The 27,577-nt window shown below is 38.0% G+C and overlaps 1 protein-coding gene across 2 annotated transcripts in view; it reads right to left on the bottom strand.

The window, feature by feature from the left end:
• The window catches only part of LOC121514624 (neuroplastin-like), a 31,119-nt gene extending 3,542 nt beyond the window's left edge, over positions 1–27,577 (bottom strand). Inside the window, exons 1-7 of one of the 2 annotated variants that reach the window (XM_041794827.1) lie at positions 27,456–27,577; positions 24,832–25,227; positions 8,608–8,776; positions 8,423–8,517; positions 7,013–7,146; positions 2,687–2,960; positions 691–712 (exon numbers count right to left, since the gene is read on the bottom strand). In XM_041794827.1, the coding sequence (XP_041650761.1) occupies positions 691–712; positions 2,687–2,960; positions 7,013–7,146; positions 8,423–8,517; positions 8,608–8,776; positions 24,832–24,922 (785 nt within the window). In that variant the 5' untranslated portion in view covers positions 24,923–25,227; positions 27,456–27,577. The remainder of the gene's footprint in view (positions 1–690; positions 713–2,686; positions 2,961–7,012; positions 7,147–8,422; positions 8,518–8,607; positions 8,777–24,831; positions 25,228–27,455) is intronic. The other variant, XM_041794828.1, reaches the window with a different exon arrangement.

Below are 27,577 nucleotides of genomic sequence, written 5' to 3'. Positions count from 1 at the left end.
AATGTTTGAAAATGGAGACTGCATGGCTAAGTGCTGATTTAGTACACCTGTGGCAACAGGTCTGATTGAAACCCCTGAATTCAATAATTAATAGGTGTGGCCAGATACTATTGTCCATATAGTGTAGCTTTGTGGGGGGCTTGAGGCTTTTTGTTCTTAAATGATTGACAATGTGAGACCATTGAGCAGTGCCTGCACTTTTAAATCGTTACCGTGATTTCAACTCCTGCACTTTAAATGTAACGTAAGTTGTAATTCTAAATTAATGTTTGCTTTAACTTATCATTTGTAATCCATCCCTTGAACATTTATTATTTATTAAGACATGTGCTGCTAAACTCTTGGCCAGGTCACTCTTGTAAAAGAGATCTCAATCTCAACAGGTTTTCATCTGGTTAAATAAAGGTTAAATAAATAAATAAATTTGTCTGATGATAGGTGAACAGATCTGATAAGTTGAATACAACCCTGTAAAAACTTTGAGCATCACAGGCCAGAGATTTCAGATTAAAACTTAAAAAAAAACAGAAAAAACCTGCTTAAATCAGACTATAAATAAGTTCTCAAAACCGAAACACATAATGCTCCTAGATATTTGTGACCCAGATTTGAGGAGTACTGAGCTCTAATAAGCTACGACAAAACCAACACAAAGAGATAAAGTATTGAAGAAAAGATGCGGATACTTACACTGGTCCAGCTGGGTCATCATCTGAAGCAATAAGGGAAAATATGGAGAAATTAACATCGAAAAGTGAAATTATCAAAGGGAAGTTGCACACGTGGATGAAGTGATGAGGTTTTGTTTTTTTTCCAGAAAGCTTGAAACAAAGTTTTAATATCTGCAACCAGCATCAGGGTTTTGGAGGGGTTTTATGTTTTACTGAATGCATGGGCGTAGCATGGGGGGGGGTGATTACTCAGGCCCCAGTAGGGAGGGGCCCTTGATAACCTGTGTGTGTTTATTAATTTTTTCTTGGTTAAAAGTGTTATTATTAAATCAAAAGTGACTAGATTAATTGATCAACAGACCAATTTGTATCAAATAGAATAAAATAAAATACTGGGGGGGCCCTGCTCCTCCCTTATAAATGTCCAAATGTTGTAGTCCAGCGTTGCGAAATAATGAGAGTAAATTTAATTTAACCATAGTAAAAATACTGCTCATAAATGGAGAAATGATGGTTCAAAAATACATTAAAATGCATGGATATTTGCAAAAGTGACATAACATTTGTAGCTTGGCTAGCCAGTTAAGGGGGGGCCCTGTGTTCTTTCTGGGGGCCCTAAATCCCTAACTATGCCCCTGACTGAATGAGTGTACTGTGATTTGGGATGAAAATGAAGCGCTATGGAAGTATGGGGAAAACGAATAAAAAGAAAAGGTGTTCATGCTGCAGAAACACACCAAATGCAGCACAACAACACATTAAAAACACATAAGATGGCAATAACATTACATAAAGAAAACATTCAAATAAAAAGATCCTGCCCTCATGCAGCACTCATGAAGAACAGCTGTTCACTCAGTGAGATTAGTGAGAAGCAGCTCAGTTATTATCAGCCTACTTCTGAAGGAAATAAAGTCACTAACACAGAGACAGTGGACATATTTTAAATCTTTTACAGCTCTCTGCATGCCATTTAAGCCACTGCAGAACAAACAGGAAATCCTGAACTGCTCTCTACTCTGATGTTGCCAAACAGAAGTGCGTGCTGTGCTGTGAACTGAAGCAAGATGAGGCTGAATGTTTATAGAAATTCTTGAAGCATGCTGAGACTCACACTTACCACAAACATGTTTTAGGTTATGCAGTTAAAGATGGAGGGAAAAGAGGAGGAGGGGAGATATTACAACAATCTTTTAAAATATTCAACAGCCAAAGCAAATCTAATTTATACAAACGCAAGGAAATAATAAATTATTAACATTTCATGCAAGGATTTGCTGCATGACTCACGCGGTCTACTTTCATTTTGTGAGACTGTGAGGATTCTCAAGGTGACCTAAACACTTCTAAAAATCTGCAACACTTCATTTCTAATCACGTATTGAACCATGATGACTATTTGTTGCCGTGCAGTGTCAGTTACAGCTCCGAGCTGTCAGTCATCGGCTGCACACTGCATCTAATCAGCACGAGACGACATTGAAATTCTGTTTGAAAAGAAAAGGTCGCCCAAATACCATTAATGCATAATTTAAAATATAGCTAGTCCCCTGAAAATGAAGTGCTCACCAGTATTAAAAAAATCCCAGGATGGATGCATAGGTTATAGAGCTAAATGATGTGTCTGGTGGTTTAGGCTTGCAGCAGCTTGGGGACGGCACAAGGTCCCTGGAAAGCAATTAATAATTGAAAGTGTCCACCTCCACAACACTGCAGTATCGTATTTCTAATGAATATTAAATGTATGAAGCTGTCCTGACAAGGTGCGCCCTCGTGCAACAGTGTCTGTATGTTGGGTGGACCTCGCCAGACTGAATTATTGAACCAAGAACAGCAACAGTGTCAAGTGACTTCTTGTTGAAGAAACAACTTGAGCTCACAAAGAAACGAAAGTGTGGCGACTGTGAATTAAGATTTCTAAAGGCTAAAAGACTTCACAGGAAGCGATCCATTTAAAAAGCACTCCTCCTCAGATTAATGACAAACAGTAGAATGATAAAACGTTGATGACTAACCATCTTGTAAATCCTCAGGCTTCTTACGCTTCTCATAAACAACGATGATGATGACCAGGATGATGATCTCAGCCAAAACCCCCAAGAGGGGCCATAATGGGGCCAGGTGGCTGCGGACTCTCAGCACAGACTTCTCCTCACGGCTGCCGATCATGTTGGTGGCGTTGCAGCTGTACTCGCCCGGATCCAGGCCGATGTCCAGCTCAATGATGTGGAGCTCAGTGTAGTTGTCGCTGCTGCTGACGAAGAAGCGGCCGGTGGAGTTGTCGATTTCCTGTTGAAGGAGAAGAAAGAGCTTAGTGTTTGACGATGGTCGGTTTTATTCTGATAGTGTTGCTCTTGTTTTTTAATAATAAAATCAAGAGATTTTTTTAAGCACAGCACAGTATTTTATGCTGTATTACAGTGTATAACATGATATAACACAGTATTAGACTTTTTTCTTGTTTGAATTGATGCATTTGTATTTCCTTGTTGGGCACACCTTTCTAGTGTTTTAGGCATATATGGCACTAAGGATTCATCACAGGCCTGATGTGCTATAACCTGTGGCTAAAGAGGGAGAGAAGTGCGGCCAGAATCAAACTAGATACATACCAACACACCTGTGTGTCACTCAGCAGCCAAGGTCAAGCTCGACAGCTTCTCTTTTGTCCAGGCCTCTTACCCTAGTAACAGCACTGGGGACTACCAGTGGTTTCCAGGCCCTTGGATCATCCACAGCATGACCAGGGGCTTATGGCAACCCTACTACCCCGCATGATAGTACCCTTGGCAGTGCTTACTCGCCACATCCACAACTTAATCCGTCTATAGGTATGGGTTTTGCTATTTTTTCAACACATTATTTTCCCATGCCCCTGGTAATATGTGCCCAGAGCACAACCTGGATGTCAATTCTCTATCCCTCCCAGTGGTGCCCTCAGGCTGACTTACTCACCATTACACACCTTAATTCAGCCTTGATTTTTGGGACAACTTTTCAATTTTTCCCATATATTTTCACTTCCTCATGTGGAAGGGTATTGAAGTTCAACGTTATAATTTTCATGTTAATTAGTAATGCATGCTTTGAAGAACTGCTTCATGACTTTCAGTGTTTACTCTTATGGTGTAGTGCAGGATCTTTGATAACATCAGAAATAAAATGCCCCTTGGCGGCTGAAGCCAAAGTGGATTTTAACCTCTTTAGCTCAATGTTTCACCTCTGTTTGGTAGCTAGTCACTGATAAGTGGATTTTCTGCTTACAGAGGTTTGTGTGGGTACAACACAAATACACTTGGAGGTAATGTGCCACAGGTACAAGTCATAAACCAAAGGCAGGTTGAGTGTTTTATGTATCGTATGCATTTTAAGTATCATTTGGACCAGATAACAGTGTTTATATGAAGAAAAGAATTGTTAACACAAACCATGATATTTTCCTGACAAAACATCAAAATTAACTAAATCAACTGAGACCTGAACTTTTCTTTTGAATGCACTTTAAGTTTTCCAATTTTTTCAGGATAAGTAGAGCACAGTCAGTTTAAAAGCTTAGCCTGGTTTTTGAAAAAGAATTAGATTTGACCAAAAATAATGTCCACAAATCTCCTAAAGGTCCTGTTTCTGCAGAAAATACAGCACTGGATAGTTTATAGAGCAGATGTTTTGGCTACCAGTTTGTAAGTCGTTGGGGGTCCACGGTCAGTCAGAAAAGGTGTCAGTCATTGAAAGAGCTATCATGGAGTCATTGTGATGATGGACCACAAGGACTGTTTTAGGCCAAGCATCAACAAAAAGTTCTGAAGTTCATGTAAATTTTCTCTTCTAAAACCACACGAGGTTATCTAAACTTCTTGAAACATTCCTTGAAAACTCTAAAAAACAAATTTTAAAGTATCCCTCAAAAAGCACCTCCACATCATTTTCAAATATTCCCAAATGTTCCAGTAAAACTTAAACATAAAGCCTAAACATTCCAGTAAAAAACCCCACAAAATTCCATGTAAATGCCCGAAATTCTAAATCAAATTTAACCAAAAATGTACATATACATCCTCAAAACTCCATGAAAATGACAGAAAACTCCCCCAATCACCCAAACAAATTGCCTGAAATTTCCATCATGAAGAAATGGGAGAAATATGGCACATGTGTTTATCTGCCTAGATCAGGCCGTCTTCACGAACTGAGTGACCATACTAGAAGGAGACTAGTGAGAGAGGCCACCAAGATGGCTACTGAAGGAGTAAAGAGCTAAGCTGAGATGGGTGAGACTCTGCATACAACAACCATTGCCCAGGTTCTTCACTAGTCAAAGCTTTATGGGAGAGTTTCAAAGAGAAAGCCACTATTCAAGAAAACGTTAAATCTCAGCTAGAGTTCCCTAAAAGCCATATTGGAGACTCCATGGTCAAGTGGGAGAAGGGGGTGAATATTTTTGCACTCACTCATTTTGCATTACATATTCTTATTTGACTGACTGATCTGTTTTCACTTTAAAATTAAAGAGGGGTTGTTTTGTATTTTTTTTTTTTTTTTGGTTAAAAAAAAGTCCAATTATATTGGCCATGTTTTATTTATAAACTCAATAAAGGGGTTTAACATCCAAGGGGGTGAATATTTTTATAGGCACTGTACAGAAAGTGATGTATGGCCTACAGAGGAAGCGCTACAGAAAAACGGATGTGTTATCTACACACAAACTGCCAAATCTCCTTGAGAAAAAGTGATGTACATCCTTCAGTCGGAGGAATGAGTGGTATATTGCTCACACAAGAAGTGACATAAAGCCTACAGATGCTTGTGCTTGGTTCCATGTAGAAAAGACAGACAGAGTAGAGGCTACAGTTCCCATCTAGCCAGGGCAGGTAACCTGGCTGGCTGATGTGCCTGCAAACAGGTGTAAGAAAATCAACGAAACCTGCTGCCCTGTTGATCTCCGGTGGGTCATTTTTAAATTTGTTTTATGGAAATTAAAGGGGTTAGAAAGTTTAGGCAGTTGATGCTTCAGGGTTTGCTACAAAATGTATCCAAAAATGAATTTAGATGTTACAAGAAACAAACTGCTCTATCTTTGTTTTTTTTAAAATATAAGCTGATACCTGATATCTTATTTTGTTACAGTAGGTACGTTTCGATTGATACTACACTGAGTATTATTGACGATCATCACAGGAATATAGCAATGCACTGGTGTTACAATGGGACCACACAGTGAACTGTTTCTTTTTTGAGGCTCTATTTAATTCCCTCTTCCATTAGAGAAAACTATAAAAAAAAAACATGTTCCTGTTATGGACAGCTGCCTTTCTTAAAGGTAAAGGCTGCATTCAGACATACAGGTGAGTCTTAACCTTTTAAAGAGGGATGCATGACAGTGGATTTTTGCTGATATCCAATATTGATACCAATATTTAAATATGCTTTTTGGACAAGAAATTTCAGTCCTTTTGGACACACTTTAAGGTTTGAGGATGACCAAGGAAAAATAAACTTTAGTCCTTAAAAAAACACACAAAAGTTTTAAGAAAGAGGAAAAACAAAGGAAAAGATCCTCAACTGACAAAGGTCTGTTGGTTCAGCCCAGGGGTGTCCAAACTTTTTCCACCAAGGTCTGCATACGAAAATGAATAAGGATGGTGAGGCCACTTTCATATGCCTCACTTTAAGGATAAAACAGTTAGTATAAACTAATCTTACGATGGTTAAGATATGCTAAGTGATTGAGTATGCTTACATGGCTAAATGGCCCTGGTCAGGTTAGGTCGGCTACTAGTTTAACTCACAAAAAATCAAACCAATAAGTTGTTGTTGAAATTTTTGTTCAAAGAATTAACATGGTAGCGGGCCACATTTGGCTCCTGGGCCATAGTTTGGATACCCCTGGTTCAGCCTATAACTCCACTGATTTATTAATATATATGGACAAGATCTGCAGCTGATATATGCTGAAATACACAGGCAAAATATCAGCTGTAAATACTGGCAGAAATTTTGATATCTCCCATACCAGACCAATAATACTGTGCATCCCTACTTTTTAAAGCCTGAAAACTCAAATAATAGCCCGAAATTCTAATTTTTTTGGGAACCGAGATGTTTATTTAACCTTTTGCTGAAATCCAAAAAAAAAAAAGAAAAATTGCCATAACATTTCTGGCATTAAATAACCCACTGTAAGGCATTTTTCCATAATTTATCAGATTGAATATAAAAGGTTTTAAAGGAGACTATTGATCAGGCTGGCTAGGTAGAGATCTCACAAACCTGCACATCAAATATAATACAATCAGCTTTAAAGGGTTAATAGTGTCTGGAAAGTGTACGATCATATCACATACCCTATAAACACCGTTGTCAAACTTGCGCCAGGTCCACACAGGGTGAGGGTAGCCCACAGACTTGCAGTAGAGTACGGCACGCTGACCCTCATTCTTGTTCTCACTGCGCTTGTGGCCTGTGATCTCAGGAGCAGCTAAGACAAAATAACACAAATCAAACATTGGTACACGTTCCATAAAATCAAAAGGATAAAGTATCAGAGGTGTTACAGGTGTGCATGAAACAAATAGCAAATGCAACTATTGTCAGTTCAGCTGCGTGATTAATACTTTAAACTTGTATTTTGATGCCCTTTTAATTTAATATTATGTTGAATGATATTCTTTGTTTTTGTATTTATTCTTGTTAAGCAAGCATGGGTTTCAGGGATGATAAAAGCAAATTTCACAATATTCAGAACAACAAACTAATTTTCCATTCATTTTCTGCATGGCTTATCCCAGAGAAAATAAAAACTCCAAAATTAATCAAAGTTGAAGACACACCTGTTCACTGCTGGCTTTTACTAAAAAATTTTGTCACTCTTTTCTAAAGTTTGCTAAATTTGTTGCACAATCATTTACTTTTTGAACTGTGTTGCTGTATTTTAACTTTAAGCTGGCTTTTTTTGCCCGTCTCTGTTGATTTGTCTTTTTCTATTTTTGTGTGGGGTTTATTGTTTTTTTATGCATTTCTTTTTCCTGTTTTATTGTGTTCTCATGTTTTGTTTGATGCACTTTGATTTTCCATGTTGCTGGAAGGTGCTATACCAATACATTTGCCATGCCTTTTATCAAATAACAAATATGAACTGACTTAAATTACAGACCTGGCAGAAAACTTCCAGTCTAAGAAGAAAACAAATGTACAAATGAACTTTCTTCCTTTATACATTTAAAGTTATGGCTTAGGAAATGTGACTAACCACTGTGTGAAGCCTAAATTCACTCAAAGTTTTGTTTTAGATTGACAAGATGTCATATGACAAATGGGAACCAATTTAATGTGAAGCAGTCCATTTTATTCTAAATATTGTGAATATTAGAAAAAGCCTTTTTTACATCTTTGTTGTTTAGATGAACAGAATTGCCCTCAAAAATAAAAGCAAACTGTCACAAAATCCAACTAGTGTCCACAGCGTTGCATGTGACAGCAGAAAGGCTGAGCAGATTTTACCGTTGAGACATAATCCCTTTGCCATCAGACAAACAAGACACCATCTGCTACCACTGAGCCGGGCATCGCTTAGATGGAGGTGTCAAGGGCGCCGACTGCCCCTGAGCAGCCAGCAGGGCCTTTTGAAAATCACAGGTCCTCACATGACAGAGCTGCCTGTGCTCAAGGCCACTCAAGCCATTTTTATTGGTGACATCTTTAATGTGGCCTTCAAAGTGACAAAAAATGCCTGAAGTGCACAAATCAACACCTACATTTAACCTCGATGGTGGCATTGGCTGGAGGAGACATGTCGAAGGTGAAGACACACATGTAAACTCCGGCGTCATCTCCTCTTGGTTTGACCAGCCTGCAGAGCAAAAGCACACCTCTCATGAAGACACGCAGTGATTTTAGCACACAGAAATAAAACATCTCAAAGATTCGTGTAGACACCCACTTGTACTCGGTGTTCCTGCTTGTTCCACGTGTTTCCGGGATCTCCTCGCCGTTCTTCATCCAGTAGCTCTCCTGATGGGCACTGTGGGCGCTGGTCAGGTTGCACTGCAGTGTGAAAGCATCGCCCTCCACAGGAAGTGTGGTGTGTTCAGAGGCGGTGATTGACGGCTCTGTAACAGAGACGCAGATCAGCCACGACAAAATGTGATGTTTTCTGGAACTCGTGGGAAAGGGGAGATGTAAACAACAACACACTGAGACAGACATCACAGCCAACACACTTTACACAACATGGAGCAGGAATAGAGCTGTGAAGTGGGAGGAATTATTTTGGGAATGAAGCGTTCCTTAAGTAGAAGTCATCCTCTGCATCATTAGCTGAAGGTGAAAGTGGAGATGCTTTCAAAGCTCAGGCGGAAATAAAAACTCTCACTGTTGAATAATCAGTACCAAAGGATTGCAGTAGAAAGTATCATGTTCTGAATAAGAAAAGAGAGGAAGTACAAGAGTATGTAGAGAAGCTGACTATAGCTCCTAAAGTGCTTTTCACACAAATCGTCTGATACCTGTCACACCTGCAAATGTAGGAACTTCTCACAAACGTAATAAACTACGAACGTAATACAAATCTGCAGCTTTAAATACAATAATCCCACAAACGTATTAGCAGTTGCCTATGGAAAACATAATATATATTGCATTTGCAGGGAATCATTCATTTTATGAAGATAAATATCACTGGCTACATTAATAATTTACCACAAACATTATATGAAAATGAGAACTAAATGTTTGTGGTCATTGTTTGTTTTTAGAGCCACTACTGGTAGGTTCAAGTTAGCTTTAGCTCAATCACATCAAAACAGTCACGGCAGCTTTTTATTCGCCATGAAAAAGGAAGTCGTTTTTTTTTTTGTCTTAAAACACTGGTAGAGCCATGAATTTAAATGAAGTTGATTAAAATGTGTCAAATAGTGCTCTTTCGAAATTTTAAATAAGGTTCACGCACCCAGTTTTATTGTTTAGCAACAACTTAAAGTCTTCTTCCACTGAAAATCTGTTTTTAGTCTCAGGAATTGTGTGCCCTGTTATATACGTTATTTTGCAGTTCATAAAAAGCTGAAAAAACAGCTTTCGAAGTTTGTCCTGTGTCTTAAACAGGGCGCAAACTTCTTGAGACTAAAAAAATGACTTAGAGTGTACGTGAATTTAAAGTTCGTTCTGCGTATAATTCATGGCTCTAAGACACTGATAAAACTACTTCCTGTTTCATGGAGAGCAAGAATTTTCCATGATTGTTTTTTGATGCGACTTGGGCTTAATCTGACTTGAACCCACTTGTAAAGGCTACAGAAAAACAATAATGACTACAAATATTTAGTTTTCTTGTTCATATTGAAGTTTTTGGGAAATTATTAATGTAGATGGAGATTTTTCAATCTTAATAAATCCCTGCAAATGTAATAATTATTTCATTATTGGGAAATTTATTAATATATTTTCAGTAGGAAACTGCTATTATTATTTGTGAGAAATTTATCATAATTGTGGTATTATTTGGTTAAAAACTGCATAATTATAATGCATCTGTGGCTTTTAACATTTATGGGCAATTATTACATTGCATGTAAAACAATCCCTGTGCTTATATTTCTGTAAGGAGTTAAAAATCATACTTAAACATAAAGAGTATGACCTTAAGCTTAGAGCAAAATTATGACTAAATTTTATGGCATCTTTCACAGACCTCAAAACAAAACAAAACAAAACAAAACACAATTTCTTCGAATGAAAAAGAAACCATGACCCCATGGAGGATGCATATTGATTCCTCACATTGCTAAAAGACAGGTAAGTTTAATGCTTCAGTGTTTAAGATCAGCTTTTTCCCCCAAGTACTATAAATGATGATTTGCTTTAATGCTAAAATAATCTTAAACCATGTCCCTAATTAAAGCCTCAAATGTTTTTTTCTTTTGACCTGACATAGTCCTGCTGAGAGCAGTGACTCTACATAAGCTGCTTTCAAAAACTCTTTAAACTCATTTTTAAAGATGGAATTTATGAAAGAGTCCAATAAGAAACAAAAGCTCTACAATAAGATACTTCTACCAAGTTTAAATTCAACCTGTGAAAAATCCTTCTTAAGATAAGCTTGGAGCAGAAAGACCTTAATTGAGGTGTTGTATTCTGCTTAATCCTGATTATCTACATCTTGTTTGCACATGCGGACGACAGTAAACATCTCAATGGGAGTCATGAGCTGAAACAAGACATCTGGCACAGACCCAACACCTAAGAGTTGGTGCAGAGATACAAGGACATTTTTTATTTTCATTTTTGTGAGAAAGACAAGCAGAATAATAAAAAGACCTCTCACAACAGGTCAAGGCTGTTTTAACCTTAACATTAAAAATGACAACCTTGGATTAATGAATTTAGTGTTAACTGGAAACATTTTTATTATAAGTCAGGGATCATCTGACAAGAGAATAAACTAATTACAATATACATTTAAAAAAATACACATAGATATTTGTGTAAAACTAAATATTAAATATGTCATTTAAAATAAAAAATAGATCAGACATTTAGAGGGAACTCTTCATAAGAAGACTTATTCCAAATATTAACTTAATTTTTTTGGATTAAAATCAGTGTCTTTGTATGGAAATCATACAAAGAAACATTAAATCCCTGCATCTTAAGAAAGTATATTAAAATAGAATAATACAAGTGAATGAAGCGACATCACATGTAGGCTGCAATTGTTGATAGCAATGTCAATGATCGCATTGTTCCTCTCATATCTTTTGTACTCATCATATCAATTCTTCCTTATTGTTCTCTTCACTAAAACTGAACTTGGGTTAAAACCAAAAAACTTTAAGGATGACACTCAAGGAAATGATGAGGTTAACGTTGTGGGAAGAAGAACAGTGCACTGTACAACAGTGGCAACCTGTTCGTGATTTTTTTTATTTGCCACACAGGTATTCTGTTTTTCTTTGTACAGTATGCATATGAAAGACCCAAATGTCAATCATATTAAGTAAGCGTGTCTTGTTGCTCTGCTTGTTCACTTGTTTTCTGCACTGCTAAATTCTCTGTCTCCTTCTCCCTCCTCTTGTTTCTGTACATTCTGTGTTGTTTTTAAAGCAACACCTTCTTGATTCTTAATGTATATCCCTCTTTTTTTGCAGGTTGCTCCAGCCTTTTTTGCCCCCTCCTCTTCTTTCTGAATCTCCCTCTTCTTTTTCTGCATCTCCTTCTTACGTCTTTTTTTGCATCTCCCTCTTCCTTTCCTAGATCACTTGCTGCTCTCTTTTCTACAGTTTTTTTTTCGCATCTTCCTCTTCTCTTTCTGCGCTTTCCTGTACCCAATAATTCTCTAGTTTTCCTGCATCTCCGTCTTCTTCTCCTACATTTCCATATGCTTGTTTTTTGCATCCCTTTTTTTCTTTTTGTACATCTCCCTTTCTGTCTTTATAACCGGATACCCCTCTTTTTCTGCATCTACTTCTACTTGCTTTTCTGCATCTCCTTCTTCTTTTTCTGTATCATTCCCTCTTCTCTTGCTGCATTTACCTCTTCTCTAATTTTTCTGCATTTCCTTGTTCTCTTTTTGAATCTTCCTCTTTGATTGCATCCCCCTCTTCTTTTTCTGCACTCCCTTGTTCTCCATTTTCTGCACAATTCCTTATCTCTTTGTTTACATCTCCTTTTTTCTTTTCTGCATCTCTCACTAATCTTTTTCTACATCTCCTTTGTCCTGCATCTCTCTCTTCTCTTGTTTGTATCTCTAACATCTTTTTCTGCTTGGCTTTCTGCTCTTTTCTGCATGTTCGTTTTTCTACATCACTCTCCTCTCCATTTCTGCTCCTTCCTCTTCCCTCTTTTCTGCATCTTCCTCTTCTCCCTTTCTGCATCTCCCTACCCTCTTATTTTTCTACATTTTTTAAAATTTCCCTTGTTCTGCCGTCCTGCCGCAGATGTCCCCTTTCCTTCTCTTTCTGCCTCCCTTTAACGCCAACACAGATTCAGCATATGGCTATTAAACAGGTGCCTTCTGCTTAAGGTTTTTGCCTTTTAAAGAAAGTTTTTCCTTGCCACTGAACCTTTGCTAAATGTTAGTATTGAGCTCATAATGGATTAATCTTGGTTCTTTATAACTAAAAGTGTATAAAGCAGTCCTCCAAGTGAAGTTTCTTAGGATAACTTTGTATCGTGCAAATTCAAAGCCAAACAAATAAAGAGCAATCAGGTCAAGAATTTTCAGTTAGGCTGATTTTGGTAACCCCTGTGGACAAAGACAGATATGTTATCTTCTTCCTAATTTTGTCCTCCAAATGGACAATTAGAATGAGGTACACCAAATATCTGGAAACTTTGGCTGTAAATAATAAGCTGGTTTCCAGAATGTGACATTAAAAAAGGAATAAAACAATCAAAACAGGGAGTTAAACTGAAAAACAAAATGTTAAAGGGGATATGAGAGGATGAGAGCTAGAGGTCAACTAAAATGAAGATAGGAAACCGATCAGAAGGAGGCGGAGCTCTACAGGTTGGAGGGTATATGACACTAGACGGTAATATTTTTCTCCATTATTCAAAGTCTCTTAGGGGAGGGTGGCACCTATGGAGGAAGCGAGTCATCCTCTGGAGAGGTCTGGGGAAGGCTGAATCACACAGGAGCTGTTAGATTAGGAGGTCAAGAAGGTGGTAGTGGGTCGGGGGATGTCTCCTCTACACTGACCACTCACTCTGCAACACCGTTATTGTGGCCTGAGCACGGATCCAGGTAGTCGCCGGATTCTGATGCAAGTCGTTACGCCGTGGGTCATTGCTCGCCCTGCACTCATAAGTCCCAGAGTCATCAAGAGTAAGACGAGAGACTCCCAGCACGCTCACTGCATTGGCACCGTACGCTGTGCTGATGGACACTCGCCTCTTACGGGCTCCGTCCCACAGCTGCCTGAAGGAGTCGGCCCGGTTGATCTCAGAGTACCACCACTGGATTTCAGGGGTGGGATTTCCTACCACGTCACAGTACAGCTCAAAGGCGTCTCCTGTGAGCTTAGTTTCAGAGAGAGGGGATTTCACAAAGCCCGCTGGGGGTGGAGGTGATGTTTTAGGGTGGCAGCATTTCCAGAAATGAGGCCAAAACAGGAAAACAGGTGTGGGATGGAAAGACAAGAAAATAGAAGGAACAGAGGAAAAGAAAAAGACATAAAATTAAATAATAAAAAAAAGAAAAAGACACAGATGAAACAACAGCTGACAAGGTTGAAAAAAAATTATGAATTGAGCTGCAGCTGGCAATTAGATTCATTTTCATGAATTTTACAGATTAACTGATAATTCATCTGCCCTGCAAATGTCAATTTGAATTTTTTTCCCGATATTGTGATTGCGATTTAATATGAGATTATTTTTAGATTACTCAATACATTTTTCAACAAATTTAAGCAATAAATCAATATTACAACCTACAATCAGCCAGGAACACTCATCATACATTTTACCATTTCATTGCAAAATGGATATAGCCTACAGTTTTACCTGGCAGAGAAGGCTCTGCTCTAAAGATGCTAACTGGGTTAGTCAAGCAGCATGCTTTGACTTTCCAGGGAGCACAGCTAGAAACCCCCATACGGATGGACACATAAATGACAATGTGTTTTGAAAAAATGTAATTATTTCAGAAGCAGTTAACACATAGTAGCATGAATCTGAATATGAGGATGCAACAAGCTTTATGCTATAAAGGAGGCAGATGGGGTGGAGGAGGTTAAGCCTGTAAAGCTGCTGCAAAAAATTAATGTATTAAACTTCTATCTTGACACATTTCAAGTTTAAGAAATATTGCAACTTCTGCGATTTGTAAATTGAAGCAGGCCATACTGCAATTGAATCTAATTTGCGATTAACTGCCCAGCCCTTGCAACGATACCTTAAGTTAAAAGTCAAAACCTGACCTGCAAACTCTGATTACAAAACATCAAGCCAATGAAGCTACATTAGCTAATGTAGCTAAATCCAAAGCAAATGAAACTATGTTAGCTGCAGAGGTAATGTAGCCACATCAACAACATAGCTACGAGAACGATAGAACGAATGTAGACAAAGCTACATTACGCAACAACTACTTATAAAATGAGTCTTGCTTCTAGCTGTTGCGTAATGTAGCTTTGTCTACATTACGCAACAGCTAGAAGCAAGACTCATTTTATAAGTAGTTGCAATGTTGGTTTTGAGCTACAGCTAACATAGTTACAAAAGCTTATGTAGTAAGGTGAACTACACAGCTAGCAGAGATATGTTATCTTTTGCTAAAGCTAACACAGCTACAGTTCACTTAACTACTTCTAAAACAGGTCCGTATACAATCTAAACCCGGATTAGGCTGCAATGCAGTTATTTCATTAATGTAGCCCACAGACTTTGTTTATGATACCACGGTACCACAGATACCACAGTAGTGGTCTGCAAGAGAGCATGTCTGAGATCTGTGGTCTGTGGTCTGTAGCTGGACACTACTAAGATTTTGGCTGTTTGCAAGCAGATAAATGTCAAATGGAAATCTTGTTCTGCTTACAAATGCCAACTAATATTTGTTCCAAGCAGTTTATTTGTTTCATTAAACAATGCTGCAAATTTTGGAAATTAATGTGGAACTACAAAAAAATGCATAACTGTTATTCTGTCCCCTCTGGGGTTCTGCAGAAATGCGGAAGATGCACATTTCCAAGGTGGCGGAGTCCATGTAGGAGACCCTTCTAATGTTTGAATAAAATGATTATTTTGAGTTAATTAAAACAAATACAATATCATACATTCGGGTGCTTTAAAAAAATTAATAAAGGCCTACTTTTAACACACTTATTTCACTGAATGCTACTGAGCCAAATGTTGAACAGTATACCCTAGAAACACCAAAACTATGAAGATGTCAGGTTGGATTTTTTGGTCAAAAAGGAGAGAAAGAGACACCCTGAATGTGCCTGAGCGGTTATTGCTGCTATTCTGAGGAAGCTGTAATTGAATTCTGCTGGGACGTCCTTGCTAGAGCTGCTCTCACTTGGTTTTGTCAAATTAGTGACATCATATAAAATTGTTCCTGGCTCGCACGGCACTCACACCCAAAAGTCCTTCAAATGACCTTGTCTTTAATCTGCATCCTGTCTGTATAATGACAGCATTTATACATCAGAGAGAAATACATCTATGGAGAACATAGTGCTGATAATCTTCAACGTCTCTCCTCCTCTGTGAACTGAATCTAATGACAGTGAAACAATTGATCAAGCCTTCACAGAGAGGAGGAGGAAGGGCTTGTAATCAGCAGCATGGTCTGTCTATAGGCTATGTGGCGAGCACATGAGATTGAGAGGAGATTTATAGAAGCAGCAGCTCGGGTCTCTGGGGAGCGTGTGGGCGCACGGTGATAGACCCCCTGTTTCCATAGAAGCACTCTGCGGCAACAAAGTAGGAAGACGAGAAGGCGGCGAACTGAACGGGCCGATCATCACAAGACAGACAATCACATGGGTTTTTTTTTCTCATAACCCTGGTGTTCAGACTAAACTGATTCATCAATAGTAGCACAGTTATTGCAGGCTACCACAGATTCCTTTATGCAGTGTGCTGGCAATTCAAGCTAATGCAATCGAAGCAACAGTGCTACAATAAACCGTACATTTAAGAAGAAGGCTAGAATGTTTCTGTTCAAAGAAGAGGCAACTATCATTTACGTAAGCAGAGCGGACACAAAAATCCATCACAATATCACCACAACCTGCAGCCTCGATACTGAGCATACATTTAAAAAACAGCTTTAACAAACAAACAAGTACCAGTAAACAACATGCCAGGGTCTGTAAAAAAAACAACACCTCAGCTTTAAACACTGAACTGCTGAGCGACAGATCCTGTCACCTCAGATGCTCTAAATGTGTCAGGAGTGCTGAGCCAGGAGCGCCGTCCCTGCTCGCCTCTGTACTGTTCATGTATGAAACACGCCACTCATGGCACGCTGATGTCACTTCAGTTTTGGGACGTGGTCATGTGTCTGTGCTGCTGGTGTGAATAGAATAAAAAGGCTGGGGAAGTAATTCTTTATTGATCACTTAAATCTAAAATTAAGACGACCCCCCCCCCCCCAAAATATTCAGATCAGTAAATGCTAAATTGATTTGAGGTTGTATGGCGTCTGAAATTTGGGGTTCAGTGTCTGGCCTAAGGATATTTTGACATGTTAAGGACTGAACACCCGACATCCCTTTGATCCAAAGCCACCTCACACACGTCTTATTCCTCAACCATCCTGTAATCTTTGTGATTGATAAGGGCTGTCAGCATTTATGCATTAATCATGATTAACATAAAAAGTGCAGGAAATGTTTTAACTGAATTAATCACATGCTTTGCGCCCTTCAGCACTTTTGGTTAAGCTGCTGTAACATGATTTAAAAATAAGACCACCACTGCTCCCTAAAGTCTCATTTCACTTTAAAGAAAGTGTCAGACAGTTCAGTGTACCACTCATTTGCAGCTTATGTAATTAAATATTTCACTTTTTATTGCTCCTTTATTTCCTTTTAAATCCATTGCAAATTCCTTTTTCTGCGGTTATGCTTAGGCCATAATCTTCCATCTACCAAGTCTTCAGGGATTGATTTTTGGCCAATATCTGACATGCTGATATTTAAAAACTAATTTTCGCCAGCCACAATATATAAATGTAGTTCAGAACTAAAATTCATTATAACACGTAATTAAAAGTTTGATTAAAAACAAATTAACACATATCATTCCTTTAAACTTGTGCTGTCAGTTGATTAAAGAATAATCTAATTCATTACAGGATTTGTAATCAATTCATCACAATTAATTGCATCTGTGAATAATTTGAGAAAGACTGCATTACTGGTAACATAGGTCTGTTGGTCCAACCTAAAACTCCACTAACTACCTGATATGGACGGATTTTTATAGCAAAAATATCAGTTATAAATATTGGCAAACATTTTCATAACTCCCATGACCGATTTTTCATCTTTTAATATCTGCCCATACTAATATCATACTGATGATATGATGCATCCCTACTGAAGTTCATTATTTTCTTTCAAAATAAAAGCAGGTTCATGCTCAAACAGATAACCACTTACAGATAGTTTAGGGCAGGACAAAAACAGAAAATGAAATCAAAATGTTTTAAATGCAAAATAGTTGGGTTTCAAAATGTGAATAAGGAGGTTAACTGTAGAAATTCACAATTTCATTTTGATTGTTACTTCAGATTTATTTTAGTGTTGTTTGATGTTAAAATGTCTGTAATTAATTACAGTTTAGTTTCTCAAACAGTTTGCTCTGTCCAAGCTTAAATGATTAAATTTCCCTAATTAGGAAATTTTCAGGTTTTTTTGTTTGGTTACACAATTGTTACCATCTTATTTATTAATTTATTTATTTTAATTTACACACATATAAGATCACATAAAACCCATCTATAAACGTATAAGATGAAACCAATAAACAAGATTACAATAAGAACAAAAACTTCTAATGCTTTTTATTGCTTTTAGTTGTATAACTTATTTCTTTTAGCAAGACGTCATTATTACCTCTAAAAATGTACATGTTCATGCTCATTTATGCATTCATTTGACTTGTTTTTTTCCCGTCATTTTTCAGATAAATCGTCAGCATATTAAATGTCTGTTTTTTCTTTTACATGTGAAAATTATTTTGTATTTTTCTCTGTAAATACATATGGAAAAATGGCTAATGTTTTAATGACCAAATTAAAGCAAACACATTAAAACTGTTTTATTAAAGAGCTGTATCATATAAATACATTTGAAATCGCTAATAATGTATTGATAGTCTCATTTAAAAAAAAAAAAAAACAATTTAAGTGCATGATGGTAGCTCCTACATTCACCTTGTCTTTGGATCATTAATAAATTAAATATGAACTATACTGACTGAAATACTCTGATTATTTTAAACTGGCAAAAGCAGAAGATCTTTACACTGGCAGAGCTGCAGATAGAGAGATGTTTGAGTATGAGGTTGTGGCTAACTTTGCGGATAATATGAATTATTAAAAAAGGTTCTGCTAATGTTGTAATGGATAAGTAAGCCGACTGTTTCAGCTGTAAAAAGGCTGGTGAAGTGTGTTTTGTAGAAAAACCTTCATAGACACATTTTAGTAAAGGCAGAACAGGAATCGGTTGCCTACATGAACAATGGAGTTGAGCTACAGTTATAGCTCAATGAGACTTTTTAACTGGACTGCTGTCCTTGTCCCAGTATACATGCAGAGACTAAATCAATTAATTGATTTTTGCTACGTAAGATGACATCCCCTTAAAGCTGGTGACTGTTCCAGTTGGCAGCTACATTTTTATATGTCAATAACATGAAAAACTTAAAAGCTCTGGGCATTTTGTACAAACTCTACAAGTCTGGATCTGAGAATTTTCAATAAGTATGACTTTAGTTTTACTTTAGCGATGGCACCATGTCAGACAATACGATAAAAATGTTGTCCTGTCTTGGGTGACAGACTGGCAGCACTGCAAGTGTGATCTGGACCAATCATCTTGTGCCGTCATTGTATGCTGTGACCAGCTTTGCGACTGTGAGTGTAAAAACTCACAGAGTGTAAAAACAGGCTGTTTAACAGGTGTCCAGACGGGACTGGTGTTCCTGCAGCCAGCCTCAAGCTTACACTCATTGTATTGCAATTTTTTGCACTTCAGCATTGGCTTCATTTTTCAGGATCAGAGATTGCCGCTTGGTAAGCTCACAGGTCGTCGGAGAGGCAGATCAAGAAGTGTCAAGCAAAGCTACAACAGAAGTGTAATGCATGATGCTAGTGGTCTTGTGCGCTGAAAAGAATTAAAAAACAACAAAGAGGGAGCAACCGTGGACTCATTCTTACAAATCAAAAAAAGGACAGTATGGACTGGCTATCCTTAAACAGAAAGGTATGAATGAGATACATGTCAAGGGAATAGCCCAGCTAGTTAGCTATGCTTGCTTTAAACAGAAGATCCTTGGAGGGAAAAAAGATTGGGTTTTCTTCAGTATCACTTTGGTAAATATCAATGCAAAAATTGTGTGCAAATGCAATATTAATGGTAGGTGTTACAGTAAAGACCGATGTTGATTAAGACACACTAGAGGAGCATTTGTCTACTCACTGTTCTTATTAAGGCTGACATACGACAATGGGCTGCAACATCGCAGTCATGCCAAAGTCTGGCCAAAGTCCTGAATTCTAATCCAACCCTAACATGAACTTTAAAGCCCTTTTTTTAGTTGAACAAACATAATAATTCAACTTTCTCTATATTGTATGTTAACATTCTGACCACGTCTCTTTAATAAGGCTGAAAAAATGCTGCACATTCATCAGAGGACCAATCAGAAGCAAGCTTTCAGCCCTGAGCTGTCTGCCCCCATAGAGCTGAGAAAAAGCTTAATGTGAAACTGAAACCAGAAAACTGCAGAATACATTAAGAGTTATACTCCTGTTCCTGCTTTTTAATGTAACAAGACACTGAAATCGATGCTTATTTCTGCATCATGAGTCAAACTGTCAATCTAACATCACAACCTGACAACAGATGGCCTCATACAGTCATGAGTGATTCCTTGCAGACATTTTCTCTGTTTCACTCCATGAATCCATTTGAACCAGTGTAATATGAAGCAATTCTGGACCCTGGCCCAGTTCATGTACCAAAAAGGGTTGCATCACATTGCTGAGATAATTGCAGGCTGAATTCAAGTCATGTCTGAACCAGACAGAAGGCACCAGAAGCTAGATATTTCTGAATATACTGTCTATTAAAGCTAGGTAGTATAATTAGATCTTCAAATGTTTTTGATTTTAAATAATGAAAGATTCAATGTGCTCTTATTATTTTTAATGAAAATTTAAATGTAGACATGATTCTATTCAAACTATTAGTAATAACACCATTTCTGTGTGATTTAAACAGACAACTTCCTATTTTAAATACAAAGTATTAGAAAAAGTGCTCACTAACAAAGACAGGCCAGTTGTTAAATCAGACAGAAATATAGGGGGAAATTAATGTTTTTAATTCAACTGATAAAATAATAGATATTAACAATTTTAGGTCAAAATTTTAAACTTTGTGAAAATGCAGTTTCTGATCTGACTGACTGAAGATGCATTTAAAGGAATAGAAATTTAATCACTATGGGGTTATCTATTGCAGATATTACAGTTAAGATCTTAAAGCTTCATTTGAGGTGATTTTTATGTAACTTTTATATCATAACTGGATATCTTCTAACAAGAAAAATACAACATAAATGTACATCTTTCAATTGTTACTATTAAAAAGAACTAAAACAGACCTGAGCCCAGTAACACCTAAATATTCAACAGTTAGTAACTCATCAGTGAAAGGTAACGGAACTGTCTGTTTGGATGTCTCCATATCAAAATGTCTGATACATATGACAATGAAGGAAAATCAACAGTAGTACAAAACATGTTTTGATATGACAGCAACAACAGTAAAAGTCTGAAGCACCAAAAACAGAGCCAATTCTGTCCTTTCTGAACTTGCAGGTGAACTCCTCCTGCACACTATTTAAACATATTAGCAATTGAAACTGGGCAATAAATAGAAATTTAGATTAAAATGCTACTCCAATTTTCAAAAAGAAGCTGTAATATTTCTTTAACCCAAAATGTGTAAAAACAAACAAACAAACAAAACACTTTGACACTTTTTTAAGGCAGATATGCTATGCACTACACATCACATTCAAGTGTCTTTTTTTTTTTAGTAAAATCCAACATTACTTATTTTTGTGTGTCTATCTTATTCAAAATGAGGAAAACATAGTCATCATTCCCTTCAACACAATGGTTCATATCTAATTTGCCACAATTTAAAATAATGCAGTTTAATATTTTTTAGAATTGTTTAGCCATTGTTTAATCTGCTAAATATTGTTAGTTATGATATGTAATGATTTATCTGTTTATTTTTAAGAAATACAAAAGCTTGGAAACTTTAAAAAATAATCACATATTAAATTGCAATCGCGATACTGTGGAGGGCGAAAAATGCAATTAAATTGTTTTCCCAAATTGTTAAGCCCTAGCAATGCTTGGTCCTAAAACATCACCAATGTGCAGTTCAGACAGTCCTCTCTCACTGTACTTAAGCAGCTTTTGGTTTACTTAAAAGTGAAAATTGGCTGGTGTGTTTTTTTGTAAGCTTTGGCATTATCAGTCCTTGAAATACTTGGCACTACAATGCTTTGGAACGTGTAGTCTTAAAAATTCATTGACAGCCTTGGTTTTCACTGATTGGATCATTTAGTTATATCCTACAGGAGCTTCTGTAGTTTAGTATAGCAGACGACCTGGTCAGCTGCCCCAGAAATAAGAGCGGGGGGAGGAAAAAGTGATGCAGCAGCACCAGTTGCACTTTAGAAATTGCACTGTAATAACAGGAGTGTCTTGTATTTGATATTTGTTTTTTTCCAATGTTAATGTTTTGGTTTAGTCTCAGATTAAGCTGCTACATTTTCGCAGGGGATTGCTGTTTTGAATCTGTGTGATTCATATGTTTTTGATCCTATTCAAGTTAAACTGTTTACACCACTTTAAAGTGGAGTCGGGATGTTTTGAATTCATTTTTTTGAGTTCAGTTTTTGTTGGGACTAATGCAGTGAAGTTAATCACCACCTCTATGTGGAACTGCAATATTTCAAATGTAATTATTGAATCTATTTGTTATTGACTCTGTTTTCACCATCTCCAAGTGGAACTGAGATTATTTGAGTTCACTTTTTTGACTACTCAGGTCTGTCAGCAATTTTGACCACTTTAAGTGGGTTTTCGATGGTCCGATTTAATTCAAATACTGCACTAAGTGAATATGTAACTTTTTTGACAGATTATTAAAGTGACACAGAGCTATTACACCATTCTGAGTGGAAATTTGATATGATTTTTTTTTTTTTAACAACAAGGTAGGCTGTACTAAGTTGAATAGAACAGGTTTGAAGCATCTAGTGGTTATTCAGTCTACTTACGTTATTTTTGTAAACAAAAACAATTGAAAATCTAATCTAGGTAATTATGAGTTTCGGACCGGGACTCGCTAACAGTCAGTATTCAATATTAAAAATTAGATCGTGGTCGGAGGACAAAATGCTGATCAGGACAGCTCTACAATTAAGCATGAGTGAGAAAGGCCTCTTGGTTCAGCTTGTCCAGCCACAGACAACTCAGCTGGCCTGTGGTTGAGAAACCAACATTTGAACTCTAATATGACACTAGTGAAAAAACAATTCAAATATCAGTACCTGAGTGGATACCCCTAGGACAAAACAAAGTCTAAAACACAAAAAAACTGTTATAAATAAACTGAAGCTGCAGGCAAACTCTTACAAACTGTCTTAGTCACACAGCTGTCTCCCTCTGCACTAACAGTAGTTTTTTTTAATCAAAATTACACCTTTAAGATTAATTGCATTAATTGCAATTCACAAATTTTTGTTTCAATCCATAACAAGTTCCTTTTTCCATGGTTAAATTCATATCATAATCTTTGATCTACCTGTAAGACCTGGTCTGTATTCAAAAAGGAAGTCAATTATCCTTTCAGGCAGCAGAAAAAAAAATTAAAAATGGCACAAAACTGTTTTAAATGCAAAATAGTGGACTTTTAAAATGACATAAAATGGTGCAATTAATTGTGATTTACAACAGGGACTCTTAGATTAATTGCAATTAAAGAATTTCATTATATAACTTAAAATGTGTTGTTTTTCCTGAGTTGCTATGTTGTATTTTTGGTAACTATAAAAGTGATCACATTGTTTTTAAACAAGCAAGGTTAAAATTATTCAAGAATGCCAAATTTGAATTAGATTTTTTTGTCTTCTGTCTGGCTTAAATGTCAAATATCCTGACGATTAAACTATCAGTTTCAGTTGGACATAGGAAAAACAGGAGCAATCAGCTATACTTTGACATGGCTCACCTGTAGACCCTTGAAAGGAAACTCAGATAAAAATATATATACTTTAGTCAGATAAACAGCCATTAGACCAACACTGCAGGGCTTATCTGCTGGAATCTGATTCAAGAAGAGATGTTAAGAGTGGGAGTGCAGTATGGGAGGAGGAGGAGATATGTAATTCATTCCTACACATGGCCAACTCCAGGGAAAGGCCAAAGCATAATAAAATTACACTCATTCTAATATCAAGCTTGCAAAAAGGAAACCTAAATGAAACAGGGCTCACACTGCTCCAAAGTGGCTGCTGCTGTGGATGAGATTTATGAGCAGAGGGGTCATTCGGACAAGAAGAACCGTGCTGAGAAATCAATGCCATCCTGCGGTGCAGTGCATCTCAACGAAGAGTTAACAGATTCACTGTTGCAAGAGGACATTAAAGCCATGGTTCCCAGTGCAGCATCTCTGCTCTAAAAATAGAAGCATGCAGCAAAATGGACTGATGCTATTTACAGAGCCGCACATCTTCTGGAGGTCCTACATCTAATTACATACATGCTATGCTCTGTTACAGAGAGCTGGAGTGATGCAGGGATTTATCTCACCCAGTGGGAGAGGATACACTGCTGGATACTAAATGATGAATTCCTGAGCCTCATCCTGACATACCTGTGCAGCCCCAGCATGTTGATAGTGCCACTGAGGGAAGCCGATTTAAGCTTTAATTTGACACCATTCCCTTATGCACCTTTTCCATTGCCCCCTCTCTAGATGAGCAGTTAAAGTGTCCTTGGCTGATTGAACGGCTCCTGCATTCAGCTCCACACTTCAAAGGACATTTTAGGGACACCGCACAGGCCTTAAAGGTTTGGCCCACTTCAGCCCGCAACAAAACAGATTGTTGCCTATTAATGTTTTATTGGCCCTTCGTTTTAAAGCATGAAATGCAGCACTTCAATCGGCTGACATGTGTTTCTTTAAGTGTAGCGTTTAGGGATTATCTACTGAGACTTGCTGCTGAAGGCAGTCGTGACAGACGGACAGCGTTCTTAATAACAGACATGTCTAGTAATGATTCATTAAAATGCCCCAATGCAGAAATGCAAGCGTCATCTCTTCTTAAAACCGCAATTTCGCCATGGTGTGAGATTAGCGTCTTATATTTTCAATGAGAGTGTATCTTATTTTCCTACCGTTCTGCGAAGACACGGACTGCAGCATAAGTGCTCCAAATATCGCCACCGAGAAGGACATGACTGCAGCTCTTCGTTTTCCAGGTATCATCTTCGGAGACGGGAGATGAAAAATGCCGGTAGAGGAGAGCTGAGGTGACCGGAGATGGGGGTGGGGGGTGAGGAGGCGGGTGGATTCGCCAAACGCTTGCACCTCCAGGGACACCAGCGGAGACACGCAGAGAGGAGGAAGCGTCTGGCGGGAGTCTTCGGTACCGACGCTGGCTACCTGGGCAGCTCTCTGCTGTCAGCCCGGTGCAGCAGGGGAACCACCTTTTTAAACCAGCTCGTTATCTGAAATCTCGCGAGATGTTGGATGAGCGCAGACAAGCGGGTGCTTCACTGTACCAGATAGTCCTGCAATAAAGTTAAGCAGAAATCAAGTTTTGTCAAACGAACACAAAAAGACAACGTAGGAAAAAATCTTCTTCAAAAGGACTTCGACAAAGGCTTTAAAATTTCACATTGCTAATGTTAACAGCTATTCCACAGGTGCGAGTGAATTTCTGTACAGTAACTCTACAACTGCAATCATGGCGCAGTGATATAGAATGGTGAATTAATTTGACCGGAACTATATTTCAATAATTTTAACTGATACCCGCCAACCAAACTAAGGCATTTCCTGTTAATTTCAAAGGATTTTTCAAACAAAAACAATATATACACTGTGCTTAATTCCTCTTGGCTTTAAATGGTGCAGTTGGTCAAGAGGCTTCACAGGCCAACTAAGCCCTGACCTTACACGAGCTGGGGCTTTAAGTAGACTTATAATCCTATTTCTCTTTGAACTGATATAGGGCAATGGCATGGCAGCCTCACACCTAAAACACTGTGCAACCTTTGCTGCCTAAAGCTCCTGTGAGGATTTCTCATCCAGGGATATGAAACAAGTTGAATTTATTTCGATATCACCATGGGCTATGACCTAAAAAGCAAATAAATCTCAGCAAAACATTAATAATCTATGTTTAAAAAAGCTGCCTCAATGCCAAAGTGAAAACAGATTTCTTCAATGGTAATGTCAATTGAACAAAAACATGTAAGGTAAAATAAGTGCCTGCATAAATATTCACCCCCTTTGACTGGCCTAATTCAACACAAGTCCAGCCAATTAGTGCTAGTAGACTCACAGTTATTTAAATGGGGATCACCTGGGTGCAATGAATGACTCTCAAGTGACTGTAGTAAAAAGACACCTGTGTCTGAAAGGTCAAGTCACTGGATAATCAATATCCCTGGCCACCATTACACCATGAAGACAAAAGAACACTCCAAGCAACTCAGAGAAAAGGATAATAAAAAATTTAAGTCAGAGGATGGATACAGAAATTTTCCAAGGTACTGAACATCAGTTAAATCCGACATCAAGAAATGGAAGGAATGTGGTACATGTGTAAATCTGTCCTCACAAACTGAGGGACCCTGCAAGATGGAGATTAGAAGACACCTATGGCTACAAGCTTCAGCAGCTGAGATGTTTACAACAGCTGTTGCTCAGGTTGTTTACCAGTCAAAGCTTCATAGGAGAGTGGCAAAGGGAAAGCCACTGCTGAAGAAAACTTATATTACACCTGGACTAGAAGTCGTCAGAAGGCATGTTGGAGACTCCATGGTCAAGTGAAGAAAGTTATTTGGTCTGATGAGACCAAAATGGTGCTTTTTGTTTGGTGGACACTCAACACTGCAAATCACCACAAAGACACCACCCCCACTGTAAGGCATGGTGGTGGCAGCATCATGCTGTGGGTATGCTTCCTGGCAGCCGACCCTTGAAGGCTTGTGAAGGTGGACGGAAAATGAATACGGCAAATATAGGACAGTCCTGGAGGACAATCTAATTCAATCCACAAGGGAACTTTAGAGAAAATTCATTTTGACCCAAAGCATACAATTAAAGCTACACAGAAATGGTTTAAAGACAACAGGGTGAATGTTTTGGACTGGCTGAGTCAAAGCCCAGACCTCAGTCAAACAGAGAATTTGTATCTGGACTTGAAAAGGGCTGCTCACACCAGATCTCTGTGCAACCTGACACAGCTTGAGCAGTTTTGTAAAGAAGAAAGAAGTAAAATTGAAGTGTCTAGATGTGCAAGCCTGATTGAGACATGTCCACACAGATGCAATGCTGTGATAGCCAGTGTTGGGTAGCGTTACTTTTGAAACTAACTCGTTAGATTACTGCGTTACCTACTGACAAAAATAATTTGTCACGTTACTGCGTTACTTACTTCCAAACCTAACGCGTTAGAGTACTTTTGCGTTACTAAATATTAAAACCCTTTAACCACTCCTTCCACTCGTTGATTGTAAAAACGACTGACAACGACCGCACGTGTGCGTTTGAATGTGCAGACTCTAATGCCAATGTACAGGGTATTTACAGCCCATAATCTGTATCTCTGCAGCCTGAGAACACCGCTAACAAACAGGAAAACCTTTGCAGCTCTTTAACATGCTCACAATCAGAGAACAAGCTGAGCAGAAGCAGACAGAATCACTCCAACGCTGTGCGTAATAACAGCGCGTAATTAGAACAGCTGCACAGCTAATTCAATGAAAGCAAAGGGAGCTTTTAAACTTACGTTTCCCCGTGATGCTGTTCTTGTCCCTTTTATCCAAAAACCCATCATAATGAGGATAATTCCACAGCTGCCTGCTGTCCTCTCTGTCATTTCACTGGCTCTAGCAAGCCAACAATACGCGC

This window comes from Cheilinus undulatus, linkage group 9 (genome assembly GCF_018320785.1).
Source record: "Cheilinus undulatus linkage group 9, ASM1832078v1, whole genome shotgun sequence".
NCBI lineage: Eukaryota > Metazoa > Chordata > Actinopteri > Labriformes > Labridae > Cheilinus > Cheilinus undulatus.
This window is presented reverse-complemented; position numbering and strand designations above follow the sequence as displayed.